The sequence below is a fragment of the Styela clava genome, chromosome 6 (assembly GCF_964204865.1).
Source record: "Styela clava chromosome 6, kaStyClav1.hap1.2, whole genome shotgun sequence".
In the NCBI taxonomy this organism is placed as follows: Eukaryota; Metazoa; Chordata; class Ascidiacea; order Stolidobranchia; family Styelidae; genus Styela; species Styela clava.
The window spans coordinates 17822094-17849987 of NC_135255.1; the positions used below are offsets into that span (position 1 = coordinate 17822094).

At 33.2% G+C, this 27894-nt stretch overlaps 1 protein-coding gene across 1 annotated transcript in view; it reads right to left on the reverse strand.

Moving 5' to 3' along the window:
• Positions 1-685: 685 nt before the first annotated feature.
• LOC120332033 (uncharacterized) overlaps positions 686-27894 on the reverse strand; it is a 51607-nt gene continuing 24398 nt past the window's right edge. The window contains exons 12-28 of the mRNA XM_078113685.1: positions 27465-27588; positions 26911-26986; positions 26135-26217; positions 19463-19561; positions 15946-16044; positions 15090-15179; positions 11831-11903; positions 11154-11215; positions 9706-9822; positions 9070-9338; positions 8257-8415; positions 7587-7766; positions 7315-7482; positions 6757-6927; positions 6469-6636; positions 4846-5025; positions 686-4549 (exon numbers count right to left, since the gene is read on the reverse strand). Coding sequence (XP_077969811.1) covers positions 4460-4549; positions 4846-5025; positions 6469-6636; positions 6757-6927; positions 7315-7482; positions 7587-7766; positions 8257-8415; positions 9070-9338; positions 9706-9822; positions 11154-11215; positions 11831-11903; positions 15090-15179; positions 15946-16044; positions 19463-19561; positions 26135-26217; positions 26911-26986; positions 27465-27588 — 2208 coding nt within the window. The 3' untranslated portion in view covers positions 686-4459. The remainder of the gene's footprint in view (positions 4550-4845; positions 5026-6468; positions 6637-6756; positions 6928-7314; positions 7483-7586; positions 7767-8256; positions 8416-9069; positions 9339-9705; positions 9823-11153; positions 11216-11830; positions 11904-15089; positions 15180-15945; positions 16045-19462; positions 19562-26134; positions 26218-26910; positions 26987-27464; positions 27589-27894) is intronic.

Genomic DNA, 27894 nt, shown 5'->3' on the forward strand with positions numbered 1-27894 from the left:
GTTCAAGAGAAATATTTCCTTGTTTTACGTTTGTGTCTTCGCGTTTTGCTATATTTTTTTCTTTTATTAAAATAGATAATAAAGAAGACGCATTCACTCTTTGCCCTTGTTTACACATTTCTTTCAGTCCATTGAATGTTTTGTCATTTGGAGAAGTATCTTCTTTGTCTGATACACGACCATTAGAAAGGAGATAAAGTGCAAATTTTGCAAAGTATTTCAGGCTCTCAATGTTGTTGGGGGGCGCAGGACTTGCAATAGCGAACTGCTTTTTGTCTTTAGACAAATAGACACATGAAGGGTCAATTGGTGTATCATGCATGTACTTTAGGCATCGTGTCATTTTTTGAAGTAACTCAATACAATATGCAGTAGAAATTCTACTGTGCAGGTGTCCGCCATTGTTTGTACCATGTATTTCATTTTGACGTTCTTTAATCTGAAATCGCATTTCCATAATTTCTCGAATTGAACGATCGAATAAGACACTGTGTTTATTTTGATTTTCTCGTAAAAATGTCACAAAATGATAGACAAGATCCGAATCAAAGCGACTTGTACTCCATGTGTAATCCACTTGCCATTCTGAATTTCCCATATTCTCAGCCATTACAAATATTATTATTTACAATTTGTTAAATTCATCAATACATCTATTATGCTATATCTAAAAAAATGACAAAAGTTTGTATTTTAAAATCATACTTTACAAATTAATTTCAGCAAGATGGCCAATTTCTGAAAAAAAATTATCAAGAAAAATCAAGAAGGATTAGATGGAATTAAATGTAAATAATCATGAATACCAAAATATAAGGCAATCTAACAAATATACAATGCAAATGTTCAAAATTATAAAAATGAAGTTTGAATATAGAGTTAGTAACAGAACATGCATCTCATTTTCTCAGTAATACACAGTTCAAAATTGTCGCAAGGAAAATGTAAAAAGATACAAGGTATGAAGTCAACGCACAGGTACCACATAATAATAATTTTTGATTCGAGTTGTTTCATCAAAAACATAAATTAGTTAAATGAAACGCAAAGTACATGAAGAAGGTGGCATTTTTGAAGAAAAATGGGAGCAATATTTCTGCAATTCTCAAAATTCTTAAGCACATTATTTAATTTGTCACATTTCCATCAATCAGTACTATGAAAGGGTACAATATAAGTAGACATTACCAGAATAGTCAGCAGTCAATGTGACAAATTTAAAGATAAACTTTGAACAGAAAATTTTTATGTGTTGTATATTATTATAATTATACAACTACCTAGTTTCTAAAAAGCAATATCAATCATAACTCAAGCGTTCCTATGCCACGTAATGGTAGAAAATGTCTGGTCCGAAAAGTCAGTTATTTATTTGTTTACTGATCTATACATGAAATAATAAAACGTAATATTTTTGCATCACTGAAATTAATCGAACATTCTCAACGATCCAGATTAACCGATGTTCATGTGACCTCGTTATTTAGAGTTGGTTCTGTAAAATCATTTCAGCCTGATATTAGTAAGCTGGTGGCACAAAAGAGATGCCAAACGTCAGGACATATGTATCGAAAAAAAAAATTAAGTGTCTTCTGTAGTATTTTTGTAAATTGTAGGTATATATATTTAGATTAATACCTTTTTAGTGTATGTATTATTCTTCCCTTATCAAAAATGTTTTGGATAGTTGTACATAAAAATTTATGTATTTTTGTAATGAATACAGTAAATTGCAAAAATACTGAAAGGAAAATATTAATATGTAAATGCCATTTGAAATTTAGGAAAACAACAAAACTTCATTCGGCTGTTTAATTGCATCAGAAATTATTATTTATAATATATGTCACAAACTACATCCATCTAAAAATATGCTTCAAGTAGACATAATCAAAATGTATCAAGAACTGTTTGCGGCCCTTTGCACAATTCCCAAAATGCAATGCGGCCCTCGAAAGTCCACGAGCTCGACACCCCTGTAATAGACCATAAAACTTTCAGTATTACACAGCAGGGTGGTATTGTTTAGTGTTTTTGATATTCCAGAGATATCTTCCTTGCATTCTATGTAAGAAATCTTAAAATTAACTCATTTTAAATAACTTTTAGCCTACAATGACCTAACTTGATAAAAAAAAATTAATTTTTCAAATTTCCACATTGATATCCTGTATAGTCCCCCTAATGTAGTAACCATCGTTCACTCATTGTACTGTCATTGGTAATGGAGGTTTACAAACCAATTATGTCGCAATAGTGGGTGAAAATGCAGATTTTAATTGTAAAATTGACATCAATGTTAGGCAGGCTCCTCTCATTCGACATTGCCTTTAATGCTGGATTTTTTTTTTGTATTTAGGGGCTGTTGTAAGGTAAAATTGTGTGACTCTACTACCCTACTAGATGGTGAATTCCAATGCTCTCAGGCTAAAAGGATCAAATAGATCTGAATTTTTCGGCGGTCTCAGCCAAATACTGATGTCAAGGTTGCATTCAAAATTTTTCCTTTTTTACACACTATAGCGTCATAATTTGATTGCAAACGTTCTAACCAATTACAGTACAATGGGGGGTACTACATTTTGGGTCTATTTAGTTGCAAAAACTCAAAATGTGTTTGTATTAATTTTTTTGTAATGTAAGAAATTGTAAGAAGTTCACCAATTCACCTCATTTTCACAAAACCAAAACTAAAAAAAGGTAATTTGCTCAATGTTCATGTCAAAAGCAAACAGGAAATCTAGGAAAAAAGCCGGGAACAAAGAAAGTTAATATCATATCGAAACTCGGCGACCGATGTCCCACTGAGAACGTCGTCGTGAAAGTGATTTTGCCACGCAATACGTTTCGAACGTATGTATCAACATCTTCCTGACGTTAGTCACGTGATCGGCTTTTGCGTAGCTGCGTAATCAGTGTGTCATGGTCGCTTATCGAAGTTGTTCACCCGGCACACTGATACACAATTGGATATTTGAATATAAAATTGGTTATACGGCAGCCACAATACTAATTCGAATATCAACAAAAAGCTTATAAAGAACTCCTTATGAACATCAATTATTGACAGAATATTTTGTACCAAAATAACAAAATTTGGAGCCATAACTCACTTACATGTTGAAAAATCACTGTTAAATTAGAGTCAATTTTATTAATTTTGACAAAATGTATTTCGAAATGGAAAATGCATTCTGAATGCACGATGAAATTCCTTCCGATTGAAACGTCACACAACGTGCTACCTATAATTGGTAAAAAGTTATAAGCGTTCCAAATAGCCAGTATTTAGACTTATTTTATTGTTCTACCAATACGACGCCGCGGACCTTCAGGGTGAGCGAGTAACTTCGCTCAGAGTCGTCAGAGTTCAAAGAGTTAATTGGTTTCCCGATATTTCTCTTGCCTTCATTTTGTGATAAACATGTCATTCCTGATGCCCGGTGGCACGTGATTAGCCATTTCATGCATGGTCATCATAACTTAAAAGTTATTATCGGTGATGACGTTTTTTTAGAGAGAACAAGGAGAAAAAGGCAAATCTAGAAAACGATAATTCTATAAATAGGATCGATTTAAAGCAACAGTTTTATCTATATTAATGGTTGTTACCATTTTGCTGAGAATTACACACACAAAAAAAAAGACTAGTGATAATAGGATTATAATAGCATCTACGGGCTTTACATATCCTATTAAAACTGAATCCATTAGAATTGAGATTGCAATTTTTGAATTGTGCAATTTTTACTCTCAACACTCGAAACCCAAATTCTGGAGTCCTCCAATTTTTTTGACTAGTTCATATAAGTGTGTGATTCCCTTTCGTAAATCTGATACATTGTATTGCAAAATACCAGCAGTAAGTCACATGTAACTGCACATACGTTACCACAACATCGAAGGGCAGGCGTTTATTGTATAATAGAGACAGATTTAGGATTGCGCAATATTATTCGGTTCGATTCGGCAAAAATATTCGATTCGAATCAAAAAATTATTCGATTTTGGACAACCCTTATAATGAGCATACTGAAATAGATATAAACAACTATGCTATCTAAGGATTGATACTTACATTGACAGTAAAAATATATTTACAATCACTGGGAGAAAAATATCGTAAACAATTACAAATGAAACCAAGTTGAAAATGTAAATCTGAACAGATGGAAATGATTAAAATTCCAACTCCCTCTCAATACCAAAAATTATAATCAACAAATTGTTATTAAATTACTACATTATAATAATTCTTTTCTATGTTTCAACATACGAGAGAAATAATCTACCACAAATATTTTCAAATTTCAATTTTTCAATAATATGTTCTTGGTCAGATGAAACAAAAGAATGATAAATATTGCAAGTTGCAAAAAAATGTTTCAAAGTTGCTCAAATTAAAATGAGAAATGCATGCTGAATGACTGAATCCTCCCCTTACTTTCTTGCAAATAAATCATTCTAATCTCGTAGTAGTAGTAGTAGGTTGTGCTCTTCTATCCTTAGGTTCCAAAATATCGCCATTCCCTAGTATAACTTTTGTTTTCTTAAAAAAGAAAAATATAATATGACAGTGTGGCCAGAAGGAAGTTATGAGGTCGCTGCACTTCTATTATAATATAAACTGTCATAGTTACTTAAATTAGGTAATCTGTAACACATCTGATACGATTGGCTGTGTAGGACATAAGATATATATATTAGATTGCTTTTTATTGTCACTAATCTTAGCACAAACATGATTCCAAAGTGCATTTTTGGTAATATTACTTCTTTGTTGGCTGAGACTTTCGTAAGCTTTTTTCAACACTTTTTAAATTACTACAGTGCTTCAAAAATTACCTTTTTTTCTGAAAGTTTCTCCAATCCATGTTGCAAAATCCTTCTGACTTGAGGTTTAATGGATGTGATTTTGAAAATCAGCTCTTTTGAGACATTTCGTAGAAGTTCACAGACTGCTTCAGCGTGGGGTCGTGTTGCAATGAAAGTTGGATTATTTTCACTTATATTCAGTGTCTCAATCTAAAAATAGATTATGGTAATTGTTATAATTTGGATGTTGATATTATTAATATAATAATTTTCTATCAATCAAATTAACAAGAATGTGAAAGCAGTGGATTTGATGGCGGAGGATACAACAAGCCACCTCATGATGACCAAATGTCAAGTACTTCTACGTATTCAAATTCTTCCCCTTTATCTTTTCAATGTGTATTTTTTTGCTGATGAATCAGAATAAAATCTAACTATATGTCTACACTTTTCGACCCATAACCATTTTTTTTTAAATAACTCAATTTCATAAACATACGAGGTGTGGCTAAAAAGAAACGAGACTGACGTCACAGATTGCTCAACACGATTAACCATTGGTAATCAACACTTTTACAGTGTGGTGTAATATGTGTTCTTTGTTCAACAGCTTTTTTGACACAATATCGCAATTATTTTTGCTCTTTAGGAGCCATAGGTGAATGTGATTAATTGCTTGTTGAAAAAAAAATTGCCGTGCGAGATCTGATTGAGTTTTTTGGCGATAGGGGGTTCAATTGCAGAATGACGATTGAGCAATGAATTAACATTAAATTTTGTGTCAAACTTGGAAAAACGGCGACTGCGACTTTGAAGAAATTGTGTGATGTTTATGGAGATTCTTCCATATCCAGAACAAGAGTTTTTGAATGGCACAAGCGATTTGTGGGATGCAGGGAGGATGTGGAGGATGATTCGAAGTCAGGAAGGCCTTGCACTTCCACAACTGATACCAACATCGAAAAGGTATCAGTTGTGAGTTCAGTTGTGAAAGGCAGTTGATTCGCAGCGACCGTCGCTCAACAATTCGCGTCATTGCGAAGTTGGAAAAGACAAAAAAAAACGGTTCGCACCAGTTTGGTTGACACTTTTGGCTTGTGAAAGGTGAGTGCCAAAATGGTGCCAAGGCTGTTGACTGAGGAGCAGAAAGCTCAACGATTAAATGTTGCCCAGTTGACATGCATTTTTCCAAGTTTGACACAAAATTTAATGTTAACTCTTTGCCCAATCGTCATTCTGCAATTGAACCCCCTATCGCCAAAAAACTCAATCAGATCTCGCACGGCAATTTTTTTTTCAACAAGCAATTAATCACAGCACCTACGACTCCTAAAGAGTAAAAATAATTGCGATATTGTGTCAAAAAAGCTGTTGAACAAAGAACACATATTACACCACACTGTAAAAGTGTTGATTACCAATGGTTAATCGTGTTGCGCAATCTGTGACGTCAGTCTCGTTTCTTTTTAGCCACACCTCGTATTCCCTGTTATCAGGGCTAGGCTTCTAACTATGTTTTTAACACTCTGCATAATGTGCCATTTGTCGACCTGTAAAAAATTTCGAATTGAAATCTGAATGAGTTTGATTATAGGTCATATCAAAACTATCTAACATTCTGTTTCCCAATTTGAAGTCTTATTAACCAACCTGGATATTCTTTTCTCCCAATATTGAGCTAAATTCATGAATATTTTCTACAGAAAGCATGCATTTGCTCATATTCACTTTCTTCATGCGGCATCTATTTAGGAGAAGAGCTACATCAACAATTCCGTTTTCAAGCTTAGGATTTCGTGATATATTCAATTCTTCAACCTACAAGAAAATGTTTATTCAGGATAATCTTCTATTTAACAGAATTTTGAGAATGGGATTATGTGGCCTAAACATGTGTTAACTTCATTACATGTACCCTATGTATAATTACTTACTTACCATAATTTTCTTATTTCCAATTGATACTCTGAATTTTTTCACGAGTTTCTTATTTAATGCACAACCTGCAATGTTCAGATTTTCAACTTCAAAGTTGATTACTGTTCTACCAAGTTCGGCCATTCCTTTAGAACCAAGAGTTATATTGTAGCTGACGTCAAGTTTTGATATCTGTAATCAAAATGAAATTTTTCCTGATTTCAATAGTCCATATTCTCTGCAACATTATTTTTAAAAATATTATAAAGCTCAGATGTAAATATTGATTATCGGTATTTTATCCATGCTACTTCAAACTTGAGTGAAATCAAAATATAGGATGTCAAGATTTCAGATGGTTTAAAATGAAATTCTAAACTGACAAAGGTAGTTATATGAGTAAAATCAATAATTAAGAAGGATCAAATAATATATTGATCCACTAATTCCAACAGTAGCTGTAAAAATTCACCAAATCAAATAGGAATCAATTTGGAAGTTTCCACACGAATTATTCTTATTCAACCCAACATAGCTGGAAAGGTAAAAAAATTATTTATTTTAAATTCAACAATATACTTTTGTATTGCTTTTGCATGAACTTCGCAAGCCTTTTAATTTTGCTTCATCCAATTCACAGCATCTCACATGTAAAATCCGCAATTCAGAATTTGCAGACATTTGTCCAATAATCTTGAATCCTTTATGCGTGATTTTGGTGTTCCCGCTTACATCTAGAGTTGATATCTAAAATAATCAATATTCAGTTAAAAAACTAAGTCATATTTTAATAGACATCATCAATACTTCGTGGATTCAACAACTTGAATTATTGAGATCTATTAGCTCACCTGTTTATGCTTCAAAGAACCAAACAAATTTGAGAGCTTGTCATCAGTTAAATCGCAATCAAACAAATTGATTGTTTTCACAGGTAATATGTGAAGAATTTCACCAAACTTGTGAAAGCCTTTCAGTCCCATCTTGGTGTTGTGACTCACAGATAATACACTGAGTGAATATTCTAAATTCTGAATAATATAAAACAAATCAGGTTAGTTTTCTAGAATCTTATCAGATCAAACTCTGGAATTGTTAACCAATAGCGACTTTCTTACTGATTAGTGACTTGAACCTGAATATGTTGACATCGCATAATAAATTGAACATTCAGACCCACTGTGAACCCATCACCAATGGTGTAATAAATTGGGTATACTTTATGACAAACTGGAATTTCCTAGTCGTTATCAAGTCTAGTTGCCTAAATATATTGCCTTCAGTTATCGAAATGAAACAAATAAATTTGATCCTTATATCACAAGAGCAACACAAACATATTTCTATTTTAGATAAAACACATATGTGTATCAAGTGTGTCAGAGTTCAATATTCCAGAGTGACCTGAGCAAATCTAAAATGATTGATGCTTACAATATCGGTTTATATTTTATTTTCAACTATTTTTGAGACTGATTAGTTTTTTGTCCATCAAGTACAAAGTTTCATTTAAATATTTACTAAGCTTTTAATATCTTCAAGTAACTGATCCACATCTTCATCTTCAAGCTCAACTGCCTGAATCTTCAGTGATTCTGTTTCAGATTTTGCCAGAAGCTTCAGCAAGGATTTAGAGTAAATTTTCAGGTTTTTCATTCCCCAAATACTTATTTTTGCAATCTGAAATAAGACATAGCTTTTTAACTGATTAACTCTAACTTTTAAGCACTGATCAGCATAAGATGAATAGCTTAGACAGGATAAACATATCAGTGTTCGACAAACCATAATAAATGGTAGAAACATGTTTTTTATTTACCTCGCAGAGCTGCACAGCAGTGACGCAGCTGGTATTTACCGTCCAAACCACCCCCCCCTCCCTGAATTTCGATTTTTTTCAAAATTGTGCAACCATTATGTAACTTGCTGCCATATATCTGCTCAAGAATGAGTCAACCGAAAAGAAAAATCCGTTTAAAATGCGAATAATATACTTCCAAGTAGTCCTACATATTTCATAATTGGGCAGACTGCACCTCGCATGAGTCAAATACGCGGTTATGACGTCATAAAAGCAAAAATTCACGCGCTTTTGGCATGCTCATCAACCCCCAGGAGGCCGTATTAAATACAAATAAATGCAATGTGGCCGCAAATAGCAAAAAGATTGTGCACCCCCGATGTAGAACAACTAACTCATTAGCGATTTCAATTTGATCTGGACTGATAAGTGTATTTTATGCCTGGTTTGGTGGATGCGTAACTGGTTTTATCAACTTTCATCTCCTTTAGTGTGATAAATATAAAGAAAATATAGTAGCCTAATCTACATACTTTGCAGTTTGTCTTTTCCAATTTTTCAAAAAAATTGTTGAGATACTCAGATGTTCCACAATTCTGTACGTTCAGCATTTCGAGTTTATCTAATTTTGAGATTGTGGTGAGAAAGACCTTGATATTCACATCATTCAAATTGTAATGTATTATTGATATTTCCTTTATAGCCTCACAAATCACCTCTTTCGTATCATCTCGATGACTGTAAAGTACGCCAACAAGGTCGTATGTGACTCTTGCATCATGAATATCCCGTTTCAGAAGACCTAAGGTGGTTTAAATTAGCACTATAGAAGCTAATATGCTATATTTTATTATAATACCCTAGAATTATTCATAAATTGATTAAAGAAATTAGACAACAAGAATAAATTGCTTATTGTTGAACATACATAAAATATAACCAACAGACTTAATATAAGGAAGCAGCAGATTACCAAAGAAGGGCCACGGGAGAGAAGGCTATTAGCCATGGCACCCTTTCACATCTGGAAATGAATATTGTGATGTTACATTTACAAACTTAAAAAAAACTTCACAAAGTGAGCACTGAGTGCTTGTTACCCGATTTAGACACAGCTACTCAAAATTTTCAGAAAATTATAATTATATCAGGAATTACTAAATATTTACCTATTTGCTGCTCATATTTTTCTTCGTCTGTCACAAAGTCAGATGATGATCGTTCAGGTTTGTCACTTCTTTGAGATGGTGTTGAATATGAAGCAGTATGGTAGTAGGGCTGTGCATCTAAATATTGAACATTAATATAGAGTTAGAATAATTATTAAGAAAATATGCTGAAATTACTGATATGAAACGTTTCTAAAATTTTTATACATAAACGTTGTTCTATTTTTTAATTATTTTTATGTATTCTCATGCTAAATATTCAATATTCAAAATAAAAAAGATATTTTAAAACTGGTTTAGCTTCTAAATTCTATTCTACAAACCGCTCAATCTCAAAACTAAATCAGGAAAGAGGCAGTAGGCCATGGCGCTCTTCTTCAACCAAAAATGAATACTGTGATGTAATTTTGTGAGGGAAAAATCAGGGTTCGACATTTAATGTTGAACTATCATTCAACTTAGATTATTATTCAAATATTGAAAACTTAATGTTACAGGATTTCCCTAGTTCAAAATTCTTATTGATAAAATTTTTTTTTATTTTTCAATTAGGCTAATTATTCTTGTACCAAATATTCACCATTTAAAAAAGTAAAATATTGAATTAACAAATTTAATGCCATTTACAAGAACTATATTCGATTTTGAATTCGATTCCACAGAATCGCTCACCCATCAACATCTCAAAAAAACTGAATTTGTTTTAATTATAATACATTCACCATGCTACGAATCATTGCCTGTAATCAATACGCATATTGACATTTAGCGACGTCATGCTAAGCTGTTCAGTGAGAAATTCTGAGAATTAAAACATGGAAGCCCTAGCATACCACAAAAGGTGGCCGTGGGGAACTTTAAACGAGTATTGCGATGTCATGATTAGGGAGTTGGGGAAAATCCAGGATGCGAGCATTGCAATTAGTTGCTCAGTATTTCCTCATCTGTAAATAATCACGGTAGATAATTTTATAACTTTTTGAGAGGGGCGTGAAGCTAATTAAAAATAAAAAGATATGGCATATTTGATCTTGCGCCTTATTTTGGATATTCACGATTCTTTACTTTGGATATTTACATTCTATCCATGTTTGCGAACTTTGATATCAAGCCATTAAATTACTGCTGTTTTTTTAAGACTTACTTATGTGACAAAAGATTTTCATTGTTATCTTTCATCAGGACTAAACAGAAAAATAAACACTTTACTTTGCCTTGTAGAAACTTCATTAGAACTGCGTTTAATATGTTTGATATCGGAAAGACAGCAGCAAACTTTTCTTCAAATTGAATTGTCTGCTTTTTTATTGGCGAAGTTTTGTTGTACTGGTAATTACATTGGTAAACTGTGAGATATATCACTTCCAAGATATACCACCACCATAAACATATTGCATAAACCACACTACTAAAAATATTGCGAAATTAATAAAATGTGGCAGAATTACCATATAGACTCGGTTCATCTACTTGTTGAATATTTTCCGTTCCAGTTTTTAGAATTTCGCTCCTAAAAACAAAATTTCTGTACATTAGATTTTATTGTGTTAGTGAAGTTTATCACTTGAAATCAGATATTGGGATTTCAGAGCTTCAAACATTTGTTGAAAAGCTGGATTTGTCCATCAAGCTAAGATATCGAAATTCACTAGGAGTTTATGAGTAGATTAACCGAGCAGTGCCTAAAGAACAAGATACTTTTACTGCCATATTAAGGGTTCAGGCTATAATTTTAATTGAAGAATCTCAGATCCTAGTCTTCGTATGTGTGAAAATTCAATCCTAATTATCATTTCAATTAGGGTGACATGAAAATTATGAGCAAAATTGTTTTTAAGATGCAATTTGTGCAACTGCTTTTGGCTTTACTGGTCAAAGATCATAAGAATAAGATTTTATAATGATATTGTATGTTCACCATGACGAATGTACATTTACACTTAGACATTAGTCTTAACAAGGCTATGAACAAATCTATGATCTGTTGATGTGAAACTTGTTCCATGGAAAAATTTAGTCAGACAAAGAACAGGTATTGATCGTGAGGATGCAGAAATCATAATGAAAACTCAAATATAAAACAAATCTCTCATTAATTTTTGGTTATGTACATATTTTATCTCACCTTGGACTACTACAGGAATCTCCATCCGAAGTTCTTCTCCTCTTCACATCTGCAGTTCTAGATGAAGTATCGCCTTTCAAAATTAAATATTGAATTATCACTTTGCACAAGAATAGTAACTCATATTAAGGATAGATTGAAGTACTATATTCTTCTTATTATTGTACAAATTTTATCAGATTTATGATAAATTATTTCAGTTCTAAATTAAAATCATTACTGGTATATTTTATATCCCGTGTTAGGCCACTAACACTGTTTTTCGGTCTAAAATCTCTTTCATAATTATACACTTCAATTACCTATTCAAATACTAGTAGGGTTAGACTATACAAGTAGGGTTAGTTCGGATACCTATAATTTTCACCATCCGGATAACGGATATATCCGAGTATTGCGTATTTTAAATATCCGGTTAACCAGATAGTTACTGCTGATTTTAGAGAACTGATTTCGCAGGATTTTCGCGGTGAATTGACCAAAAACCACCACACAATTCTGTTGTAAATACTCACATATATATTATTTTTCTTGAATAAGAATGATTGTGCATTTTAATATTGCATGTGTCAATAAATAATAATTTAAGCTCAGTAATCGTACCGATGTACAGCGGAATAATAAAATGAAACATTTTTTGAAAATATTGTGTCTTAATTGTTTTTCCCCCGACTGCTAAGTTATTTTCTCCTATTCAAATAATATGTAAAGATTTATATTATTTCTACTTTATTGTTAATTTTTTTAAAAGTTTCTTTTTGTGTCTAGAGCCTCTTTTCTTTAAATTTTGACTCGTACTAAATTTTAGTGTCGCAGACTCACAATGATCATTTCTGATCATCCGCACCTTCCTATCAATTGCAATGAAATTTAATATTGTCATGTATAGTATTTTGTGTTCTATAATATTTTGTGATTTCTTGCACGAAAAAAATAAACTTTGTTAATATATACCACAAGAGCATACATATAAATGAAATCGTGCATTTCGAACATTTTATTTCGGTGGGAGAAGTATCCAAAAAAATAGAATTTAGGGGGGACAAAGTCCGTGAAGTGTATAGGAAATATAAGTAATTTGAACAAAAATTTTAATAACAAAGCAAATTGATGAATATGAAAAAACCGAAGTGGTCAGAAATTTCTTCTAATTTGAAAACTTCACTTATTTAACATGTCACTGTAAATATTCTCACGTTTGTACTAATTAGGCCACAACTTTAAATCTATTTCCATTCGAATACCTTTTGAACTAAGTTAACAGAGCCAAAACAATGCTGCGCCAGTTTTTGAACAACTTTACTTACCACCCTAAATGAGTAAACGAAAAACATGACACGATACAGAGTCTGTCAAATTAAGTTTTGCTGAAATTTGTTTGTGAAAGTTCCATAAAAACCATAAATGTAATAACAGCCTTTCCTCCTCTTTTTGAAATTTTCGAAAACGTCACTAATAAAGGCGGTCGAATTTTACAGGCTAATTTTGTTATTATCGCCCATCGTTTTCTTCCGCGTCGCGTGATTATTTGGGGAATTAACATCGGCATTATGCCAGTTTTAATTTGAAAACAAGTTACATCCCGTGAAAAGTTACCCTTGTGGTAAATTCATTAAATACAATTATTACTGAATTTTGGCGATTCAACAGCGCCTAAAATAGAGTCTTGTTTTATCTATCACTGGCTCCTAAAACAAGAGTCGTGGTATTTTCGTTAGCATTCACTTCCTTATTTTCAGTCAAAAATGTGTGTTTCAGATCTACTCTCTTAACGATAGATAGATACGACGATAGATAACATACTGCGGCCATTTCAGTTCCGGGCGAAATAAAACAATTATCGGTGTTATATACCGACGAGACTGAACCCGACTTTTCTCTCGAAAATGTTGATATATAACTATAAGCAGTATATATTTACGCTATGAGCTAATTAATATCTGCATTTATCGTACTAAATAAATTATACTCATTGGAATTGCAATAACAGCTCAAATTTGATGAATTTTCAAGATCGCTAAAATAAATTGGATTTGTTCGTGCAGCTTACCATTTATTTTCATATCTAGAGTAGAAATGCTTTTACTTTAAGGTAGGTCGGGCTCTTCTATAACGCAAATACGCAATAATGTCGAGTAGTGTGGATATAAGTGATTATTATATGCTCTGAGAGATGTCAGTGGCCGGTATGTTAGTCGTTGGTGGCCACTCAACAAAAAATATAAAAATCACTAATGCTCATATGCATTATTTTTATACTGCTCTAGTATCCGGTTAACCGTTACAATAATATCCGGATACAGATAGCAAAATACTTCTTAGTTAACCGGTTATCCGGTTAACCGCTATCCGGATAATCCAACCCTATATACAAGTGCTTATACATAGAAATCACTGAAGTAATGACTTAATTATGCTGCAAATGCTGTTTATATGAATAGCATTTCAGAAATGAGAGAACTTCAATATTAAAAAGGTGATGAAAATGACAAAAAAAGGAAATGGTGGTCAAAATAAATATTTTTACAGAGTTTGATTACTATGTGATGTATACAACCAATTAATTATTTTAAATTTGTATTAACGTATAATAGGTAGTTTGACTATTTGTTTGAATAAATAATTAAAAGGACTCTAATATTAGCTAGCTATTAGCCTAAAATATGAATAGAGGCTTCAATCCACCTCACTCCCGAAATTTAATATTGTCTAAATTTGAATGCATTCTCTATTTGTGCAGAGGCATGACATCCTCTTTTATGTAGATAATTCAAATTGTACAAATTTCATTAAAAGCATATCCTATTTTATTTAAATTAAAATAGAAATACAGTAAAATTTTCGTAGTTGTCATAGATTGAATATTACGCGACAGAAAAAGTCATTATGGGCTATTTTAACAAATGAGCAAATGCAGCGATCGCTCACAACCGTTACATGAAAATTTCCAATTCTGATTTTAAACGGCTGACTTGCGAATTTCCTACGCCGTCTTATTGGGGGCTATATGCAAAAACACCTTTTTTCAAGCCTAAAAACAAGCCTCGCCTTATTTGCCGGGTAGACTTATTTTCCGAGAAATACGTTAAATCATGAAAACGTAACGCAAGTAGCAGAAATACTTGCGATAATAACTATGCATCGATTCAAAAAGTATTTCAATCTTGGATTTTAAAACATACAATTTGATAAAAAGTTTTGGTTCATATGTAATGTTTAGATTTTTTCAACTCTGGAAATCATTAATAATCAAACCTACCATCAATATTTGTTACATTCTGCACGAATTTCTCGGCATGAATCTGCTCAGCTCGAACTTCTTGAATGTGAGAGTCTGTTATGCTTGTCTCTGTAAGAAAGTAAGAATTGTTATATAAAATATTAAATTTTCAAATTTAAAATCGGAGCGTAAAGAGAATTCTGCTGGTTTTACATTGCCCTTTTGGTTAAATATTAAAATAAAGGCACATGATATTCGTTAACTGGAAACACTTAAAAAACTTGACGTGCTAAAGTTCCGCAAGCGCACAAAAATATTTTTCAAAACTAAATATAGTCGAGCAGTTTATCTCATACTATTACGTCCGCAGATTGCTGTGTTATTTTAAATTGGTAATGCATATATTAGGTTGTAAGTCGACGCAATCGCGAGTTACGTTGAAGACAATTAAATTTAAATAGAAAAGACAGTTGAAATTCTCGTAGTTTGTCATGGATTGAATATTACGCTACAGAAAAAGTCATTATGGGCCATTTTAACGATTGCGCAAACACGGCGACCGTTCACAAGCCGTTGCATGGAAATTTCTAATTTCGATTTTGAACAACAGACTTGCGATTTTCCTGCCCGGTCTCATTGGGGGGCTATATGCAAAAAAAAACTTTTTCAGTCTTAAAAAAAGCCTCGTCTTATTTGCCAGGTGAACTTATTCGCTGAGAAAAACGAAAAATCATAAAAAACTTAACGCAAGTAGCATAGATCCTTGCGATAAAAACTATGCATTGATTAAAAAAGTATTACAAATTTGGGTTCTACAACAAACAATTCGATAAAAAGTTTTGGTTCATATTTAATGTTTAGATTTTATCTGGAAATTCTGTGGAATCAAACCTACCATCAATGTTCGTTACATTCTGCACGACCTTCTCAGCATGAACTTCATGAATCTGCTCTGCTCGAACTTCTTGGATCTGAGAGTAAGTTATGTTTGTTTCTGTAAGAAAGAAATAATTTGTATAAAAAATATTGTTTTTTCAAATTGAACATTTATTTTTAATTGAGGGCAATATTGCACGAAAAAGAAAATTGAAGGGGGGTTTTGCTAACCAGAAAACATAGATTTTAAAATTGGGCACTCGAGAGCATTGATAACCTTACTAGAGGGCCATAATAAGGGTCGGTATAAAAATAGAAGCATAAAAAAATTGATGCTCAATATCTTGAATTATCAGCGAGTATGATTTTGATTAATTAGGAATTTCCTCTCATTGGTTTTAAATGTAGCAAAATAATTAAAACTTTAATTCCCAGTCAGTCAGTACACTCCTTTAACTCCTTTACCATTGTTCCTGACAATATTCGCCAAGCACGGACCATACCTATCGAGTTAACTCCGAGCATTCTCGCCACACACGATTACAAGCTGCTAGTGTACCGATATCCCTGCTTACACTCAGCGTAGGCTGGCAAATAAACAATTACGTGGTTGCTTTTCGGTGGATGGTTGTTCGTACTACTGACCCAGAGGTGGACGGGGCTACGTGGGTCGTGCGCGAACCACCCCAAAATGAAAATGACCAGTCGAAAGCGTGGTGTGACAAGAGATGGAATAAATCGTTTATTGTAATCCACCTGATGGCGGTAATGATTCATCTACAAGACGTTGCAAGGTCTGCTGTTCACACTGCGACAAAGGTGGCAAGAAACTGCGTAAAGAAACCAGATACTATTTTGCAGAGTGTGATGTGTTTTGTGTGTTGTACCCTGTTTTTAGGCGTATTCCAAAAAGAACTACTAAAATGATTATATGTACCTAAATGGTGAAAAACATTGATAATCTAGTGTAAAATTTGATGCATGATAGTGCACACAGTGTTTTAGATTCAATTTTATGACATAAATGATGCTAAACATCCAACCAAGCTATAATTTTATCGAATGGGACATGAGGTACAATTTGAACATTTTAATTGCCGCTGGGGGAGCGTTTTCCAAAAATATTTTCAACGGTAAAAGAGTTAAGTAAATTTAAAAAAATATAACATTATGAAACTTCCTAAAGACACAAATATGTAATGAGCTTAGGATGAATTAATATATTCGGAGTTGAAAAAAACAGATTGTATAATGAATAGTGAGACAATGTTAGAACAGTTTCCAGATTACTGCTCAAAGATGGCCTTCTTAGTGGGTCCTAATAAAAGGTGGTATTAAAATATGCACATCATATATTACAAAAAATATTGAAAGAAATATTTTGTATAAAAAAATGTTGTTATTTTAAATTGAGCATTAAATTTTAAAAGATGGCAATATTGAACAAAAAAGAAAATTGAAGGGGGGTTTTGCTAACCAGAAAAAACAGATTTTAGAATTGGGCATTCGAGAGCATTGATAACCATACTAGAGGGCCATAATAAGGGCGGTATAAAAATAGCTCAAAAAATTGATGCTCAATATCCTGAATTATCAGCGAGTATGATTTTGATTAATTAGGAAGTTCCTCTCATTGGTTTATAAATGTAGCAAAATAAATAAAACTTTTATTCCCAGTCAGTCAGTACACTCTTTTAACTCCTTTACCATATTCGCCAAGCACGGACCATACCTACCGAGTTATCTCCGAGCATTCTCGCCACACGCTATTACAAGCTGCTAGTGTACCGATACCACTGCTTACACTCAGCGTAGGCTAGCAAATCAATAATTACGTGGTTGCTGTTCGGTGGATGGTTGTTCGTACTACTGACCCAAAAGTGGACGGGGCTACGTGAGACGTGCGCTAGCAACCCCAAAATGAAAATGGCCAGTCGGAAGCGTGATTTGACAAGAAATGAAATAAATCGATTATTTTATTCCACCTGATGGCGGCAAAGATGCATCTACAAGACGCCGCAAGATCTGCTGTTCACACTGCGACAAGAGTGGAAAGAAACTGCGTAAAGAAACCAGATACCATTTTGCAGAGTGTGATGTGTCTTTGTGTGTTATACGGTATTTTGAGGCGAATCACCAAAAAGAACTACTGAAATGATTATAGGTACTGAAATGGTGGAAAACATTGATGAACTAGTGTAAAATTTGATGCAAGTTAGTGCACACAGTGTTTTTTAGATTCATTATGACATAAATGATGCTAAACATCCAACACAGCTATAATTTTATCGAATGGGACATGAGGTACAATTTGAACATTTTAATTGCCGCTGGGGAGCGTTTTCCAACAAATTATTCAACGGTAAAAGAGTTAAGTAAATTTTAAAAAATATAACATTATGAAACTTCCTAAAGACACAAATATGTAATGAGCTTAGGATGAATTATTATGATCGGAGTTGAAAAAAACAGATTGTATAATGAATAGTGAGACAATGTTAGAACAGTTTCCAGATTACTGCTCAAAGATGGCCTTCTTAGTGGGTCCTAATAAAAGGTGATATTAAAATATGCCTATCATATATTACAAAAAATATTGACACTCAATTATCATTGGTTGAGTATGATTTTGATCAATTGAAAATTTCACTCACAAACAAAGGAATTCGATAAAAAATATTTGAAAATTTTATTCCCAATGTTATGGCGATATGTCAATTATTCCAAATTAACAAATAAATATACAGTATTTTCCGGGATGGAGTCACTTTTTTAGACACAAATTGTTGGCCTGATTTTTTTGGGGGTCGTCCTATTGAGTGGGTATGGTAATTTTTATCTCCCGGGGTTGTCTTTGATATTTAATTAAAAACCTCGGGAGCGATAACATGTATCCCTGTCAGGTCAGTTTCAATGAATCGGCGTTCTCGCACTCGCCAGATTTTTATGACCATGGATTGCCGAGTATTTTGGAGTAGTGATACTACTTTAGCCGATCTTGAGATTTTTATACCGGCGATAACTAATCCGCAAGCGGTCCAAAAATATTTTTCAAAACTAAATATAATCGAGCAGTTTATCTCATACTATTAAGTCCGCAGATTGCTGTGGTATTTTCAATTGGTAATGCATATATTAGGATGTAAGTCGACGCAATCGCGAGTTACGTTGAACACAATTAAATTAAAATAGTGAGACAGTTGAAATTCACGTAGTTGTCATGGATTGAATATTACGCGACAGAAAAAGTCATTATGGGCCATTTCAACAATTGCGCAAATGCGGCTATATGCAAAAAAAAACTTTTTCAGTCTTAAAAAAAGCCTCGTCTTATTTGCCAGGTGAACTTATTCGCTGAGAAAAACGAAAAATCATAAAAAACTTAACGCAAGTAGCATAGATCCTTGCGATAAAAACTATGCATTGATTAAAAAAGTATTACAAATTTGGGTTTTACAACAAACAATTCGATAAAAAGTTTTGGTTCATATTTAATGTTTAGATTTTATCTGGAAATTCTGTGGAATCAAACCTACCATCAATGTTCGTTACATTCTGCACGACCTTCTCAGCATGAACTTCATGAATCTGCTCTGCTCGAACTTCTTGGATCTGAGAGTCAGTTATGTTTGTTTCTGTAAGAAAGAAATAATTTGTATAAAAAATATTGTTTTTTCAAATTGAACATTTATTTTTAAAAGATGGCAATATTGCACGAAAAAGAAAATTGAAGGGGGTTTTGCTAACCAGAAAACATAGATTTTAAAATTGGGCATTCGAGAGCATTGATAACCTTACTAGAGGGCCATAATAAGGGTCGGTATAAAAATAGAAGCATAAAAAAATTGATGCTCAATATCTTGAATTATCAGCGAGTATGATTTTGATTAATTAGGAATTTCCTCTCATTGGTTTGTAAATGTAGCAAAATAATTAAAACTTTAATTCCCAGTCAGTCAGTACACTCCTTTAACTCCTTTACCATTGTTCCTGACAATATTCGCCAAGCACGGACCATACCTATCGAGTTAACTCCGAGCATTCTCGCCACACACGATTACAAGCTGCTAGTGTACCGATATCCCTGCTTACACTCAGCGTAGGCTGGCAAATAAACAATTACGTGGTTGCTTTTCGGTGGATGGTTGTTCGTACTACTGACCCAGAGGTGGACGGGGCTACGTGGGTCGTGCGCGAACCACCCCAAAATGAAAATGACCAGTCGAAAGCGTGGTGTGACAAGAGATGGAATAAATCGTTTATTGTAATCCACCTGATGGCGGTAATGATTCATCTACAAGACGTTGCAAGGTCTGCTGTTCACACTGCGACAAAGGTGGCAAGAAACTGCGTAAAGAAACCAGATACTATTTTGCAGAGTGTGATGTGTTTTGTGTGTTGTACCCTGTTTTTAGGCGTATTTCAAAAAGAACTACTAAAATGATTATATGTACCTAAATGGTGAAAAACATTGATAATCTAGTGTAAAATTTGATGCATGATAGTGCACACAGTGTTTTAGATTCAATTTTATGACATAAATGATGCTAAACATCCAACACAGCTATAATTTTATCGAATGGGACATGAGGTACAATTTGAACATTTTAATTGCCGCTGGGGGAGCGTTTTCCAAAAATATTTTCAACGGTAAAAGAGTTAAGTAAATTTAAAAAAATATAACATTATGAAACTTCCTAAAGACACAAATATGTAATGAGCTTAGGATGAATTAATATATTCGGAGTTGAAAAAAACAGATTGTATAATGAATAGTGAGACAATGTTAGAACAGTTTCCAGATTACTGCTCAAAGATGGCCTTCTTAGTGGGTCCTAATAAAAGGTGGTATTAAAATATGCACATCATATATTACAAAAAATATTGAAAGAAATATTTTGTATAAAAAAATGTTGTTATTTTAAATTGAGCATTAAATTTTAAAAGATGGCAATATTGAACAAAAAAGAAAATTGAAGGGGGGTTTTGCTAACCAGAAAAAACAGATTTTAGAATTGGGCATTCGAGAGCATTGATAACCATACTAGAGGGCCATAATAAGGGCGGTATAAAAATAGCTCAAAAAATTGATGCTCAATATCCTGAATTATCAGCGAGTATGATTTTGATTAATTAGGAAGTTCCTCTCATTGGTTTATAAATATAGCAAAATAAATAAAACTTTTATTCCCAGTCAGTCAGTACACTCTTTTAACTCCTTTACCATATTCGCCAAGCACGGACCATACCTACCGAGTTATCTCCGAGCATTCTCGCCACACGCTATTACAAGCTGCTAGTGTACCGATACCACTGCTTACACACAGCGTAGGCTAGCAAATCAATAATTACGTGGTTGCTGTTCGGTGGATGGTTGTTCGTACTACTGACCCAAAAGTGGACGGGGCTACGTGAGACGTGCGCTAGCAACCCCAAAATGAAAATGGCCAGTCGGAAGCGTGATTTGACAAGAAATGAAATAAATCGATTATTTTATTCCACCTGATGGCGGCAAAGATGCATCTACAAGACGCCGCAAGATCTGCTGTTCACACTGCGACAAGAGTGGAAAGAAACTGCGTAAAGAAACCAGATACCATTTTGCAGAGTGTGATGTGTCTTTGTGTGTTATACGGTATTTTGAGGCGAATCACCAAAAAGAACTACTGAAATGATTATAGGTACTGAAATGGTGGAAAACATTGATGAACTAGTGTAAAATTTGATGCAAGTTAGAGCACACAGTGCTTTAGATTCATTATGACATAAATGATGCTAAACATCCAACACAGTGCTTTAGATTCATTATGACATAAATGATGCTAAACATCCAACACAGCTATAATTTTATCGAATAGGACATGAGGTACAATTTGAACATTTTAATTGCCGCTGGGGAGCGTTTTCCAAAAAATTATTCAACGGTAAAAGAGTTAAGTAAATTTTGAGAAATATTTCATCGTAAACCTCACTAAAGACACAAATATTTAATGAGCTTAGGATGAATGGTGTGACAACACATTTCAAACTACGATACAGACATAACTCATGTTTAATGTATGAAAGTGGCAAAGTGACTTGCAATAAGAAGCAGGCATTGACAAGAGTACAAAACGAATATTTCATCTATCAAATATTAGTTTTTCAAATTGGGCATTCAAGCAAAAAATAAATAAAATTGTGCTATTTTTACATCCCCATATATTTAAATATTAAAAAAGGGTACAATAGATTTGTAAATTAAAAACTAAATTGAGGTGATAAGAATTCCCAATTCTTCGATCTCACGATATTCATGACAGAAGCCAACATGTGAGATGAGCAAAATAAGTTAATTCAAGTTCTAGTTTGGGTTTTATAATGAACAATTTGCTGAAAACAAGTTTTGGTTAATATTTAATGTTTAGATTTATTCCACATGGAAATAAAGCAAGTTACAATCAAATTAGAACTTATGGCTCCAATAACGTTTTTGCCACATGCTAAAGATCTCTATCATAGTCATAATCAATACATAAGAAAACGCTTGCAGAAGTAAGAAAATGTGCAAACTGTGTCAAGCCAAGATGATTATGATCTTTCCAAGTTTCGTAGCTTTTAACGTAAGATTACGATCACTATAATGCTTTGTTTTCCATGAATGTGGAAATAATGTGAAAAGTAAGCTGTATAAGTAGGATGATATTTACATAACTATCCCAAAGGTGAGGAAAGTTGATTAGACAGCGCAAGCATATGGCGTACCACAGTCTCTCGTCCGGCTACTAATTCATGCAGGGATTGTATGGGTCTTCCAAACCATTAGTTACCAGTAGTTATTTGTTATCAAATGCATGGACTTGATGATAGAGGAAGCTGTACCCAGCCAGTGGTTAATTGAACCACACTACGACAATGTCTCCTATCAAAAATAATTATCCCGCACAAGATTCTAACCAGCAAATTTTCAGAGAGTTAGCAAGGGTGCAATGGCAAGCATATTCCTAACAATTAGAACCATGTGTCACACTGCCGCATGTTTGGATTGCCCTGGATTGTTGGAAAAATTCAGAATTGTTGGAATGTTATGTGAGAAGGTGTGGCACCAGTTTTTTGAAGTTATAGTCTTTAAATAATTATATAGTTCTAGCTAGGTTGTTATCAGGTCGGCGTGATGGACTTATTTAAATCTAGTTCTAAACTGTTCGATTATAGCCCCAAAGTTGAACCCTTGGTTCACCCTAATGTTGGATAGAGCTGGCTGACTGTTCAAAATGACCACCTATGCCTTTTTAATGCTGAAATTGCCACTTTATTGTTAAGAATACAAACATGACCTGCGCTCGCCGTGCATTTTAATGCTAAAATGACCAACAGAGAAGCAATTTTGCTACCCTTCTTATTGCAGGGCTATATGTAAACACCCTCTTTTTGGGTGTTAAAAATCATCGTCTCATTTGCTAGGTAGACTTATTAAGCAGGAAATAAGGTAGCTGTTTTGTTGTTTAAAGGAAATAAGCAAATCACATCATGAAATTCTATTCATCAAACCCGAGATCAACCTTCAAGGGGCGTGTGACCGTTTCTATTGAGCAATTGCTGAGAATCCCAAACGTCAATATGTAAGAAACAAGAGAGCTATGCTCAAATATATGGACACGTAGCGCCACCCAATGGCAATAATTTTGATGACGTCATAGCGAAAAAAAGAAGTAATAGCCTTCTGGAGAAATATTTTATTATTAACCACTGAAAATTTCAAAGCAATTGGTCCAGTATTCGAAGAGAAAAGCAATTTTTCAATGATAATGACGAAAGAAAATAACAAAACAACAAAATTTTGAAACGATCGTTATGGCCACTAAACGTGTCCAATAAACCACATACAGTAATTAGTGGCTTTGCTTATATTTCAATGTCATGTTGTAGTTGATCAAGATATAATCCATGACAAAAACTGGGGTAAATTATTACAATTACAAAAGGTTGGGCAATCTCTCACCGCTGCAATATGTTTCTGACTGCCAGTGATTGCTCCTTTGTATATGTGTGTTATTCACAGAAGTCCGCGACAAAAAATTAAATCTAAATAAACCTGGAAATATACTATTTATAACATTTTCTGACTTCAATGTTACCCCAACCATCCTTCGCCCAGACTTGAAAATGGTTTGTTTCACCAGATTAATTATTTGTTTTTAAACTATGGAAGATTCATTGACTAGTGTAACCCAGTGGCCGCTTGGCCGAGAAAAAAATGATTAGAGGAAAAAACATGCAATTTGCCTTATTGCTTGCATTATTTGCAAACAGATCCACAACAATAAAAGTATATAAACGATACATAGTTGCAGTCTAGACCAGTGCTCGTCAATCTTTTTTGTAATGGTACACCCTTTCAACCAGTTCTTGAAATCTGGTACACCCCGCCCGTCCTACATTTTTAACACGTAAAAAACTCAATATTTAGAAGTTATATATATGTTTACGTTGGCGCAATAGTATATTATTTAGTTAATGTGCCATTTGCTCTTGGATTCCATTGGCAAATGGTTATTTTTTGGATTTAATTCCAATGAGTGCAGACAACACTTGTTCCGAAAGGTATGTCGTAGGGCTGTAGGCATTCGTACGAGAATTGTGTCATCTTTTTGTGATACTCGGAAACTTCGAATAGTGCTGCCTATAATTAGTTGTAGTTTTTATATGTGTTGAACTCTGCCTTTCGTACAAGATCGGATTGTAATTCACGCAGTTCACCAGTTATGTGTTCAAGAGCAACCTTTTCACTTGTGAATGGCTGAACGATCCATATTAGAGAACCAAGTTCCTAATATTCAACATCCAAAAAATAGGCTCCGAAGTTTAGTAGTAGCACATCAAGATGCTTACCGTGTTTCCCCAAAAATAAGACAGGGTTTTATTTCAATTTACCCTTCAAAATTATCACTAGGACCTATTTTGGGGGATGCCTTTTACTTTCATTTATCAAAAACAAAATTACCAAATATAGAATTACGAAATGTTCAAATATACATACTCACTTTTCATTTAAAACTGCTAAATATAGTTTATAATCTTTTGAAACGTGTATATGTCTTGCTATCGAATAGGTCAAAAAAAATTTGCGCTATCGACTAGGACTAGGTCTTATTTTAGGGGAGGGCCTATATTAAAATTATTTCAAAAATCCAGGCTAGGTCTTATTTTCGGCGAAACAGGGTATGTATAGTTGATCTCCTCTCGGTTTTCATGTCTGCGTTTCAATTTTCTCATTATTGAGTCTCAATGAAATATTACAGACATTCAAAATCGGAAAAATCATATTTTGATACTTAATTCTGCCACAACTTCAATTTCATTTTAAAAGACTCAATCTTGCTACTAGCTTCAAAAATATCACATCCTTCCCCCTCGATAATTTTAACTGATTTGCGATTTCAAATATGGCTGTTAGATGAGACAATTTTGCAAGCCGAAGGAAAAAAAAACAGCAGCCATCGAAAGTTTTTACTGGGTTAGAAGCATATTATCATGTGATAATGTGTACCTCACAACATTCGGCATGGTACACCCCTGGTACAGCCCATCGACGTGGTACGCCCTTAAAACTTTTTGGTACACCCTGGGGTGTACTATACACCCGGTTGACGAGCACAGGTCTAGACCCACCAAACGATTGTGTGACTTGGTCAAAGTTATTCGTTGAATATTTCAATTCTTCATACTAAGAAATTGTGTATAAAAAAAAACATGAGTATGATTGTTGAGTTGAAATGTGAAATTTAAATTGCTATACAGTGCCAGTATTGGACATTGAGAGAAATTATGCCAGAACAGAATTTGGCATAGAAAAAACCTGAATTTGTGTGAAAGTTTGCATTTCAATCAAACGAATTTCTTTTCATTCTTAGAAACCGATGGTGGTTTAGTACTTCATTATAATTACAAGATTTTTTAACTACAACTGCGAATTTGAAGCTGATGTTGCTCATAATACAGCGCTCCAGAAGGATGTTTAACAAAATGGAGGTAACTAATTTTGTTCACCAATTTTGCACAAGTTATGTAAAGAGACTGAAACCTACGGGCAAGCAGACAGTCCCTGAACTCATAATAGAACTAAAATAAGGAAAATCGGAATAAAATTATGGCCCAACTTTAATATGGTACACATACTACGAGAGGACCTATAATACTGCCTGATTATATCAATACGACTGACTTACTAGGCTTGGTTAGCTTTGCAGCTTGCTCAGTTACTTCTTTATCTGATTGTTCTGCTTCTTTTTCAGTCATCAGGAGTTCACTTCTAAAACAAAATAACAGTGTGAAATTATTCTTTCTTTTTTGTCATCATTATATTTATACAAAGTTGGTTTTGCTATTTAATAATTTCAATAAATTTTTTTATTGAATCAAATTCAAATAATTATGCTCTGCTGGTATAATTTCGTTGAAGCTTCTGAGAATTATATACATAGCAAAAACTAAGACTGAAATTATGAAGAGAATTGAATACCAATGGATAATGGGAATTAACACAGAATCTCTACTAGAAAGTGACCAAAATAAATGTTTATTGGGGCATTTGGATTTGATAATTAATATTTCATACAAGATTTCAATAAATTATGTCTGCAGACAAAACACTGAAATAAACCTTTGGGCATACGTTTTCGAAAGGGATACCAGCCAAATGGGACTATTATAAAAGTCCATGAGAAGCAGATCATCGCAAACTGCTCTGTTCAGTCAATAGAGTAGAACTATTTTTACAGCATTTTGTCAATACGCTATCACATGAGTCAAATAAAATAAAATTGATTTTGTGTCATTAGCAAGGTGGAGTATAGTGTTTTATTTACTATCGTCATGGTCACGGTCAAGTACGTTTCGAACCAGACGTTTCAGCCCACACAGATCCAAGTGCCGATATAAGTTTATTTCAAGTTTATTTCAAATGTAAGTCATATTTTAAAATCACACTACTGTTTTATCTAACCTTGGGCTTTTAGCTTCTTTTGAAATCTCCCGATTTTCTTCAGTACTCTCTGAATTGCTAATTCGTGATGTGGTCCCTTAGAAATAAAAATATATAACTATTAAAATGCAATTATTTAGGACACTCATAACTGTTTTAAGTTATGTAATATTGTCAAACAAATAGTAAATGAATAGCCTGGAAACAATTATATTCACATACTTCAATATTTTTCAAGCAAATATTTTTAGATACTCCATATTCAGTACAATTTCTGATATCCCAGCAAAGTAAAAATCATTTTTTGAATAAATAGTTATTTTAATTCACAACAATACAATTGAAATACAAAAACTGTTAAAAAAATCTTATAGTTTAATGAGCTGCAAGATGTGCCAACTCCAGCAGCTAAACAGCAAATTTTTTAAACTATAAATTCTAGTCATTTTTGAGATTGAAAATGAGAATAAAAATAATAAATAAGAGTTATATAAGGAATCAGACAGAACCAATGCAGCCATGATTAATACTCATTTATCACTGTATAATTCTATATGAAAATATCTAAGATTTACCAAATTCTGTTTTTGAAGACAGGATTGGATTTTGTTTGAGAATTACATTAGTTGCTTTATCTTCATCTTCATTATCTTTTTTTTGACATTTGAGTGTTTTTTCATACAGCGAAATCTGTAGTTTCTGTAATGAATAAACTGTTTTATATGAACTTATCACAAAATGGTCATGATAATAAAAGACAGTCAGAATTGTATCTATCAATTACCATGTTATTAATCAATGTCTTGGTTGATACTGAGAAATATTTGTGGATCTAATTCACTTAAGAATTTTTGACTTTTGCTTGGCAAAACAGAAACACGAATTATCATAATCTTTATAAAATATTATTCGATATTGTAAAATTTTTGTAATTAATTTCATTTGAAAAAAATAAAATAATTTATTAATGCAGTAGAGCAAAATAAATCATACATTTTGGGGAGA